This window comes from Hemibagrus wyckioides, linkage group LG10 (genome assembly GCF_019097595.1).
Source record: "Hemibagrus wyckioides isolate EC202008001 linkage group LG10, SWU_Hwy_1.0, whole genome shotgun sequence".
NCBI classification, from domain to species: domain Eukaryota; kingdom Metazoa; phylum Chordata; class Actinopteri; order Siluriformes; family Bagridae; genus Hemibagrus; species Hemibagrus wyckioides.
In genome coordinates, this window is record NC_080719.1 from 19,026,688 (window position 1) to 19,037,414 (window position 10,727).

General features: G+C 38.6%; 1 protein-coding gene across 2 annotated transcripts; it reads left to right on the forward strand.

Annotated features, from left to right (window-relative positions):
- Positions 1-2,192: 2,192 nt before the first annotated feature.
- On the forward strand, positions 2,193-10,321 carry wipf2a (WAS/WASL interacting protein family, member 2a). Of its 2 annotated transcripts, none has more exons than XM_058401660.1 (8): positions 2,193-2,499; positions 4,040-4,165; positions 4,334-4,466; positions 4,597-4,725; positions 5,705-6,289; positions 6,406-6,621; positions 8,144-8,245; positions 9,079-10,321. In XM_058401660.1, exons 2-8 carry the CDS (start codon positions 4,109-4,111, stop codon positions 9,120-9,122), a joined length of 1,266 nt encoding a protein of 421 aa, XP_058257643.1. In that variant the 5' UTR covers positions 2,193-2,499; positions 4,040-4,108; the 3' UTR covers positions 9,123-10,321. The 2 variants fall into 2 exon arrangements, with proteins under 2 accessions (XP_058257643.1, XP_058257645.1); XM_058401662.1 differs by lacking the exon at positions 2,193-2,499 and adding an exon at positions 3,444-3,600.
- Positions 10,322-10,727: the final 406 nt, after the last annotated feature.

Here is a 10,727-nt window from a genome sequence, read left to right on the forward strand (position 1 = left end):
TAATTCATGTGACATCAAAAACAATCTGGTAAGTTTTAAAGATTGTCATGAATAATATACATATATAGAAATATACATATACAATTTTATTATACAAATACATTTTAGTAACTTTCAAGATGCCTCAAATGACCAAGCATGGATTCCTTGTGGATGGACTTTTGTGATGGTTCCATGTATTTCACCTCCTTTTTTGTTATACCATGTGAAGGTCCTTTAAGGCATTAGCATACTGGTATTAAGACAATATTTACCCATAATTACCAACCAGATTGCATAATCTTAGTATATTTTGTCATGATAATGAACAGATAGCATAAAATAACAAAGATCTGGTTGCATTTCATAACTAATGATTGTGTGTATGACCGGCCTGAGAGGGGGTGCAATTGTTGTAGGGGATTGTGATATAACTAATCTCTCTATCAAAACAAAAAAAATAGCTGCCAATGTGAATTGACCTACTCATAACTGATAACTCAATACAGGAGTTACAAATTAAATGAACATGTTTTTGGATATTTGTGCATCTTGGAGCTATCAGAGAAACTTTGGTTGGGACTTGTGACTTCGGTCAGAGCTTCAGGAATAAATTGTCCTCAATGATTTAAAAAACCTTTAGTTTTGTTAATTTTATTTTATATTTTTTAATAAATGGTAGAAATCCAAAACCTGTTAGAATAACCTAATTCACCCTATAATTCTTGATGTCTGTGATTCTTACTGGAGAAATTGCATAGACTCTTCTCTTGAAAGAGTCTGTAGACACTTCATAGACTCTTTGAAAGCATCAGTATCAGAATATAGGTATTTGTATTAGATCTAAAACAAAACCAGTGGTATCTTTAACGTCTATTGCTATCTAAAACCAATAAAGGCAACACTTGCATGCATGACATGCACAGTTTACACCTCTACACTGTCCAAAGTGGTCGAAAAAGTGATATGAAGTGATATTTTGTAATGTATGATTTTAAGTTAAGTTGTTGTCTTTGTTTGTCACATATACATTACTGCACAGTGAAATTCTTTCTTTGCATATCCCATCCTTGGGGGTTGGGGTCAGGGCACAGGGTCAGCCATGATGCAGCACCCCTGGAGCAGAGAGGGTTAGGGACCTTGCTCAAGGGCCCAACGGTGGCAGCTTGGTGGTGCTGGGGCTTGAACCACGATCTTCTGGTCTATGACCCAGAGCAATTTTACAACTGCTGTACCATTTAGTACAATATTTTCAACAATATAACATTTACAAATATGTCTGTTCAAGATATTTCAAACACTGGTAAAGTTTGCTTCACTATCACCTATGTGCATCTATCAGATAAAATTTAGTTTAAAAGTCTTTTTTTGTGAATATTGTTTGAATCTGCTTGACATCTATTATATGTTATGGAAAAAAAAAATTACATTTTATACACATTAACCCCATGAAATATTCCACAGGTCGGAAATTCATACTTTCTTAAGATCGTAGGAAGAAGAAAAAAGATCTCTTTTTTATTTTTATTTTTAATGATATTATGATATTTATTAACAATGTCACATGTATGAAACATTACCCAAATTATTATGCACTGGAAAATTATTGTTTCAAACTTTAGCATGTAGTAAATCATGAAATAGAAAGTTGTTGTATTGCTAATTCTTGATTAAACTAACAAAAACAAGTAAACAAAAAACAAACAAACCGTTTACTTTCGACTCTGTTACTTAAAAGCTAAATGCAGCCATTATACACTAAAGAACCTTTGTAATAAGGGGAAAGGGGTATTTTTAAATGCATGAATGATTTTCTTAGATTCAATGTTTAAGTATTCAAGTATAATTTTTAAAGTCAGAAGAGTTAAGTGGGCCTCTATCATAAATAGAATCACTCTGACACAGTATCAGACATCAAATTGTGCATCTTTAGCATATGCTTGCTAGCACTTGCTTGCTGCTGTAAACAAAATAGTTTTATAAAATAAAAATAAAAAAGTATGGGGTTTAGATTGTTAAATATGGATCTAATTCGCTGTTTATTTCTTGTTAGCAGTTTTTTTGGGGGGGGGGTTGGCACTTGGTAGTAATCCAATAAAATAGTTAGAATGCCCACAACAGAGCTGCTCTGTGAGTTTCGTAAAGGCTTATAGTACAAATCGCTTTCGGCTCTAATCGGAGGTATTCGGCCATCTGCCACCATTTTGTACTGCTTCGTAGACTTCCGGGTTTCACAGAACTGGGTTCGCTGCTGAAGCCCTAAAGCAAGTGGCTTTCCTAAACTCACTTTCTCTCGACTCCAGGTTTAAAGAGCAGGAGATTTTTAGTATGCATTTGTGTTTTTTTCGTGTTTAATCCAACAGTGGATATCATGGAGCTCCGACTCGTCGCTTCGTTAATGTTAGATATTTAGTTTCCAGGTTTGTTTTGTAGCTGGTCAGTGTGTTTATTAATATTACCGGACCACAACCCGCTTTCTTTCAATGCTGTTGGAGACACAAATCTCCTGAGTAGCCGCAGGTAAGATCGCCTACATAGTCGAGTCTTTATTGTATTTTTTCAGAGAACTAAATAACTTGGTGGTGTTTCTCTAGTGTTCCATATATTAACTGCTGTAAAGAAGTCGCCCTTGTTCCTGAGCTGTGCCCCCCCCCTCTCCCTAAGCGATAAAAGTTTGTTGACCAAAGCTTTGAGGCAAAACACCATGTCAGTGTATAATCTCAGGGCCAGCTCCTTGTTAGTGTAAAGCCGTGATCATGGGCTTTTTACTTGTTTTTCTGACTTCTGTCTTCACTTCACGAGCTTGCGGTGACTTGCGCAAGATTTGCTTCACAAACATCGCCATTTACCTGCTGGGCCATTTCCTTGTTCGTGTTACGGAAAAAAAGCTTTGGTGAAGCAATGATTTTAACAGGAGTCATTAAAACAGTTTGACTCGTGCTATTGGCAGTCAGTGTCTTACATGCTGGAGAAAGCCTTTTGTTTAATCTATGACGTTGTGGTCAGTGGCTTTGAAGGATCCGTCATCAGCAGGCGCGTGCCATGTTGGCCATACTGTATGGTTACCAGCTACACCTACAGCAGTGAACTACACAAGACATCAGATTTACTTTGTATTCTGTGCATCAGTATTTTACCAGGAATCCCTGAAAATCATGTGACAGTAAACACACACCTCATGCTTAAGATATAGTTATAGTAGAGTGTTTAAGCTGGATACGTTTATTGCTAAGGATACTCAAACATTTCCCAAACATGTTCAGAGTAACCAGACTGTATGGGGAGTTTCTGTTTTGAAGAAACTCGATAATCGGAGCTGACTGAAGGTATGTCATGTGTTTCAGCAGTGCATAAGGCCCAGAACATGGCTTGTTGAATCACCTGAGCTGCATTTCTGGTTTCCAGCCTCACACCTCTGTTGCTGGTTTGGTTGCTGGTGATCCTGCTTAACAACATTCCGCTTGGAACTGACAAAGCGGTGTATCACTCATATCTACGTGTATCTCGCTTATAGAAGATATGCGAGAAAGAAAAGATGTTGGTTGGTTTAGAATATACTCAAACATTTCGAGGAAAGTATTGAAGGTCTAATCAGCATCCGATCAGACTGGTTTTGGGAAGGTTAGTGATGAGCGTAAATAAGGAAATAACTATACGATCAGGTATTTTTATTCTTTAGGTTTATTTGCATGTAAAAAAAAAAAGAAGGTAACTACTTTGGTACATCCACTGTCAAAGCTCTGTTTAATTATTTACACGCTCTATGAAAAAATACTATGTATTTCTTTCCTTGACTCTGGGGTGGTAGCCTCAAGAGTATATACATCCTTTAATATGTGATATCTTTCACCTAGAAACATGGATATAGTGTACTTTTATATATAAAAATAATAATAATAATAATTCGAGCTGCATTAGTGGAGCGTAATTTGTTTTATATTAAAGATTTAAAGATACAAAAGGAGTACTTGTAAGTGTACCATCCTACTGACAAGAAAATGCAGTCTAGTATTTTACATTTACAGGAGAATATTTTTTAATGCTTGCCTTTCATTTGCAGAGCTTTTGTGAGCAGAAATACAGCTGCTAAGACTGAGGTGATCGCCACCATTCTTGGAGAAACAACAATATGCCTATTCCTCCACCACCTCCTCCGGGACCTCCACCTCCCCCTACCTTCAGCCAGGTAGCTTCAGTACAGTCCCTTAATCTGTCTACACTCACTAACACCACCTTATTTCTTATACACGCAGAATCCAGAACATTATTTTGTTGCTATACTGTTGTCCTGATCATTGTAATGCACAAAAAAAGAATATGATTTCTTGATTTGAAGTATGAATTCTTTTTACAGGCAAACACTACCCCTCCTAAGCTCTCATCTAGCGAAGCTAAAGGAAGAGGAGCCTTGCTGTCAGACATATGCAAAGGGGCCAAGCTGAAAAAAGTCGCAAATACCAATGACAGAAGTGCGCCCATTCTTGAGAGTAGGTCGCTGAGATTACAGCAGTGAACTCAAGAGAACTTATTAAAGACGTAACATTAATGATTGACTAGGCCTTCATTATGGCTAATCATCCACCTGGTGTGTGTGTGTGTGTGCACGTGCTTTTGCAGAATCTGGAGGGGGTGGCGGCGGAGGAGGAGGAGGAGGAGGAAGTGGCGGGGGATTTGGTGGCAGTTCTGGACCAATGCCAATGGGAGGCCTGTTTAGTGGAGGAGTGCCTAAACTTCGTCCAGTGGGAGGTAGATTTATAAGGTCCTTCATAGAGAAAGACTTTCAGTCATTTAGAATAACAAGTTATTCTAATACATTCTCTAGTTATAAAATAGAAATCGGATGTTTCAAGCATTACTTTGAGCTGGGATCATTCCCAAAAATGATCACAGTTCCAGACATGCTGGTTGACTGTCCATAAATCTCTGATGGAATGTATTGTCTTTTACAAATGAGTCACAAATTTGAACTGTTTCTACCATATTCTAAAGCTTTAAAAATATTAGAGTTTAGTTCAACTGTTTTGTAAAAAGCATTTTACGAAAATATTCATTCATTCATTCATTCATTCATTCATTCATCTGCAGTAACCACCTGATCCTGGTCAGGGTTGTGGTAGATCTAGAGCCTTTTATGAGAGCTCTGAGTGCATCTTATCCAGGGTGTATGGGAATGAGCTACAGGGCAGGGCACGACATACACAAATTCACAAACTCATTCACACCTAGTGGCAATTTGGCATAGCCAATCCATCAAATGGGCTTTGGGAAATGGGCATTGGGGAAATTCTAAGAACCAGGAGAGAATATGTGAAAAGTCCTGTCAGGTGGTAATGAAGCCTATGACACTCCTGTGATGCTGAGAAATCAAATCATGTGATCTGATTCTGCTGCTGAATAGTAAAAATTGAACCATAGCATCAAGAATATATTTTGTTTAGGGTAAAATTGTATAATTTTGCTGTTTGGATTTGAAGTACTAACTGGTTTTGAGCCATTATGTTCATAAAGTCTAAAATAAAAGGTATGGTTACTGAACCTGAAAAAACAGCCCATGCCAAGTTTTGGATTTTGTGCCTGTTACAACTTTTATATTACATTATATTAGTAATTGATTACATTGGGAAGAAATGGGAAGTCTTTCTTTGAGACATTTTACCTACAAGTTCATGCTGTAAAATGAACAAACTCAGTAAATGTGTTGATGACATCATGTATCTCTTTCCAGATGCCAGCGTTGGCAGATCAGCACTGCGGCCCCCAGGCTCACGGCCTGCTGCACCCCGTCCTTCGAGTCAGCTTGCCAGTGATGAACGCACCTCACCCCCTCTGCAACCTAAGAATCCTCGCCCTTCACTACCTGACATTTCGAAACCCGGTGGCGGTGGAAGTACTCCAAAAGTCAACAGCTCTGCCCCTCCTCCCCCTCCCCCTTTCATTCGTCGTGGCAATAACCCCCCTCCCGCCCCCAGTCAGAGCTCTAGCCGCTCTTATGGGGTAGAGAAGCACCCTCCACCACCGAGTGGGAACAGAGCCCCTCCTCCTCCATCACCTGCACGTGATGTCCTGTCAAAACCTACTTCTCGCTCATCACCTGGGCTCACTTCATCTCTACCACCTCCTCCTCCTTACCGACAGCCTCCTCCAGTGAGTAATGGGGATCCACCCCCTGAGTTGCCACAGAGGCGGAACTCGCTTCACAGGAAGTCCAGTGGAAATACTCGTAGTCAAGCTCCACCCCCACCACCGCCCCCACCCCAACAAAGCAGCCGACCACCACCACCAGCTCGAGAGCCTCCAGGACGCCGACCAAGTAACTAGCTGTTATTTTCTGCTCTAAATGTTGAGGCTTATTAAGAATATGTGGATTATTTTGTAAATCATCATGCTTCTTTAAAAGATGTTGTATGTTTGTATTTATAATTAAAGATTCCCATGGTCCCCCCTCTGCATCCCGGAACGGAACTCGTGATGCCCCTCCTCCTCCTCCTCCTCCACCAGCCCGCATACAAAGTGGTAGCGCTCAAAATTCTTATGAAAGCCGAGGGAGGCCACCACCACCTTCTTCCGGTCGCCAACCCACATCACATCCTCCACCTCCACCTGTGCGCAACGGACACACGTCTGTCTCTAGGACTTTCACTGGTGAGTATGCATCAGCATATCCTAAAAGTTCTCAAACGGGGTTATATTTTATTACGATATTTGCTTAATTAATTTAAAGGGTAAAACTGCTGGAATTATCCATATTTATTACAATTCAATTCAACCTTTATGTTCCATATGTGTTGTATTAACATACTATACTCTCTTAATATGGTATGGTGTCACAAATATTTTGTTGACCCTGATAAGTACACACTCAGGTGCTTGTTGAACATCCCATTCCAGATATAGTACCCACTTAATAATGACCTCTACTCTTCTGGGAAGTCTTTCATATAACGATTTGTTTATTCAGCCTCCAGAAAATTAGTAAAATCAGGCACTGTATAAGTGAGGAGGTCTGGGGTGTAGTCAGTGTATCAGTTCATTCCAAAGGTGTTCAGTGGGGTTGGTCAGATGTCTGTGCCGGACACTCGAATTCCAGTCCAACTTGCACACTCCATGTCTTCATGAAGCTTGGTTTGTGCACAGGAGCATTGTCATGCTGGAAGAGCATACAAAGACATTCTATGCAATTGCTTGCTTTTGACCTGGTGGTCAACAAATCGCGTGAAAAGTATTCAAAACAGTAAATTTCAGTGCTGTTTATGTGAACCCACAAAACCACTGCTATGATTATAGCTGTCACTGTAAATGGAAGTGGGTTTTACTTTCAAGCTATAATTTGTACATCTGGTTAAAGCGACTCCTGGTGCAGTCTGGAAGTGAAGTAAACGACATTTATCACATTTGTTCACGTCATCATTGTTTATACCTCAACATGCAAAGTAGCGACCATTTTTGTCACCATTTTTAGTACCATTTTTATTTGGTATTTAAATCATTTAAATATTCCTGATATTTAGGACAGTATTCAGCAGAATATTACAAAAAACAGGTATGTGTGTGAGAGTGGCCTGTTATGTCCATCTACCCTGACTGTACGTGTGTGTTCGTGTGGGTGTGTGTGAGTACAAGACCAATAATTATCATTTTCTTTGGGATGAAGTTTCTAAATGCTGCTTGAGAGTACACTAGAGGTTAATTTCAGAAGTTTGCCTTCAAACTTTGGTGGCTGATCATTTCATCTGGACTTTGGACATTATCAGCATCAGGAAATAGCACTGCAGTCAAATGATCTCTGAGGAATTCAAATCAGGCTTCCTCTGTTCCTCCTTTATCTCACCCAGTACTGAGCGTGCTCAGAATGCAGACATCTTTTAAAATCAGATCAGCTGGGCAGAAACGAGTCTGTGGTGCCATGGAATATAGAATTATACCTGTGAAGTGAATTACATGTCTGGACAGATTAGGGAACGTGGATAAGGAAGTGTATGTTCTTCTAGACCATCCCGGAAAGCTTTTGTAATTGATTTGCAGATAACGTATGATAAATAGGAAGTCACTTACAGGAAATAATAAATTCATATTCCTGAAAATGAGTTCACATACATTTTGCAACATAGATTGCTTTGTTAGTTCAAATATGAAAATATTCTCATGTCTGCTTGTTGTTTCTCAGATGAGTTTGAGTCCAAGTACTCTTTTCATCCTGTTGAGGATCTGCCTCCTCCAGAAGAGTACAGACAATTCGCAAAGGTCTATCCCAGTAAAAGCAATAAAGGTAAGAAGCTGTTTTCGCATAGCTGACTAGATTTTGTTTTCTAACAATCCCTACAGAAACTGTGATACATGTGCGGTATATAAACAGCAGTCAGTCAGAAGTTCATGGGAAAATTCCAGCGTGCAGCTGTACTGGCTGGTTTAGTGCCATTACAGCTCATGTAGTCTGAATGCCACTGCAAGGTAGCTGAATATCAAGCACTTTATGAGCAGTTGAGTTGTATCGCTAATGTGATGAGCCATGGCTTACTATCCCATTCTCAAGCCATAATTTCTGTGAACAGCCATTAAGCATCGACTCAAGAATATTTGTGTTAGCGCTGCATGATTCTTGAAATAGTAATCCTGATTATTTTTTTTTGGCTTAGTATTTAGGCATTGTTTGTTTAGTAATTGCCAGTTTAATATTCAGTACATGATATTAAATATTGGTTAAGCACAAATATGTTCCTTCGCACCACAAGCAGTCATTCAGCTCATGAAATTAAAAAATTCATAAAATTCAGAGCGTCGTTCTCCTATTTCTTCTGTCGGCCTTCTGCATTTAGGGTGCGAGTATGAGGTCAGGTGGTATAATGACTGGTCACAGCAAATAAAAGGGAATAATGACGCATGTACTGAATTGCATTGAGAATACACAGTTTTAAATGTGTTTAAATTTCAGTTATACCTAAGCAATAAACGTTGTTGGGGATCAAAATTAAGTGTATTTGAAGATATTAAAGAGAGACCTAAGAGACATGAGAGGGATGGTTTTGTATATCTGTATATTATTTGAGTCTCTCGTCATTTCTCTCATATAATAATAAACTGTCTTATTCTCTCACACTGTAGCTATGACACGAGGAGCTCCTCCTGCGCCACCTGTTGGGAGATGATCTACACTCAAAGAGAAAATGGCTACACCTTTTGAATCTAATCACACACACACACACACACTATCACAGCTGTATGCAAAAGAGACCAGAAGCTGTCAAGTGCAAAATGAAACTTTACCTGACTACCTGAAACATTCTCAGGTGAAGAGGATTTAGGCCATTAGTTAACAAAAATTATATATGTATAAAAGAGAGAGAGAGAGAGAAGGTGACCAAACTTTTGCACATCTGTTTGAATTAAATAGTAACTATGCATTCCAACAGAGACTTTTCCATACGTCAAAGATTAAGTGAATGTTTAAAGCACACTACACTTGCCTAAACTGCTCCAGCCTGATGTACCTCTAGACCAGAGAACACTGTGCAGTCTCATGGTCCTGATCAATTCATATTTACTATCTGACTTCACGGAGTGTTAAGAGGACCCAAGCTACATATATATATACACACACACACACACACACACACACACATATTCCACATTATCCGTGTAACAGACACCATAGTACCATTTTTGTAGCACTTCTTAATCATGATTAACGCTTTTAGAAAGAAGAAATAACAAAAGGGAATCAGTAGACAATCACTCCATTATGATGTAAGGATTGACTTGAATTAAAAAAAAAAAGAAGAAGAATTACTCTATCATATCCTGTTTTGTCCAGAAGGGACCCAAAGTGTCATTATTAGATGCGATTTTATAACTGTTATTAAAAAAATAAATAAATAAAAAATCATGTTGATTATCTGGCCAACATGATAGAGCTATACATTTTTTTTTTAAATTGTGCAAATGATTACTTTAAACTTTATCTCTGTGTAGTGTATTAATGCGTATGAATTTCTGAGCGACCTTTCGGTTCGCAGCTGATGTAGGTTGCCAGAAACCACGCAAATGCATCGTTTCTCTCTGTGAAAAGGGATTTTTTACTGTAATGATGCGCATGTCTTAAACTTAAGCAGATCTTAACCACTTCTTTAGAACTGACCAAATACACTAAAGTGCCACTAAGCCCACAGTATTTACAGGAGGTTCTGCCATGTTTGTGTGAAAGAACCCGCTTGTGTATGTGTGGTGCAAACTGTGCTGCTGAAAATCCAACAGTTTTCTCCGTTCATTCTCTTGAATCACTACGAATGACGTATGCTTCCATTCAATCGGTCACTAATTTACTGGTACCAATGCTTTTTTTTTTTTTTTAATAAAGATTCAATTCAAATGGTTATAGAGAAATCTAAATGCAATGTGTAATATACTATATGTAGCTAGATGTTTTTTTTTTTTTATTGTACAAATGTGTAATATAGAATAAATGAAACGTAACCTATAATTGAACAGATTATTAATTACTAAGAGGCAAGCCCGGTTTCTAACCAGGTCCCATTTTCGATCAGTGGTTTATCTTTGTTGAGGTGTGGCCAGAGAGCATGTGTGATATATTTCTGTTCTTCTTGGCTGATTGTAGTTTTATATAACAGTTTGTTTAATCAGTTACCAATGGCCTGCCAAATGCTCCTGTTGAACCTGTTAGGGTATTGTATATGACTGACTTGTTAAATCTGAAATAAAGACGGTTATGGGGGATTATTGTGCGTGTTTTTGCT

Excerpts from the sequence above, each read along its gene's own strand:
- wipf2a (XM_058401660.1), top strand. The coding sequence starts at position 4,109 with ATGCCTATTCCTCCACCACCTCCTCCGGGACCTCCACCTCCCCCTACC. Across the intron at positions 6,622-8,143 it reads TGTCTCTAGGACTTTCACTG|ATGAGTTTGAGTCCAAGTAC; the intron begins GTGAGTATGCAT and ends GTTGTTTCTCAG. Across the intron at positions 8,246-9,078 it reads TCCCAGTAAAAGCAATAAAG|CTATGACACGAGGAGCTCCT; the intron begins GTAAGAAGCTGT and ends CTCACACTGTAG.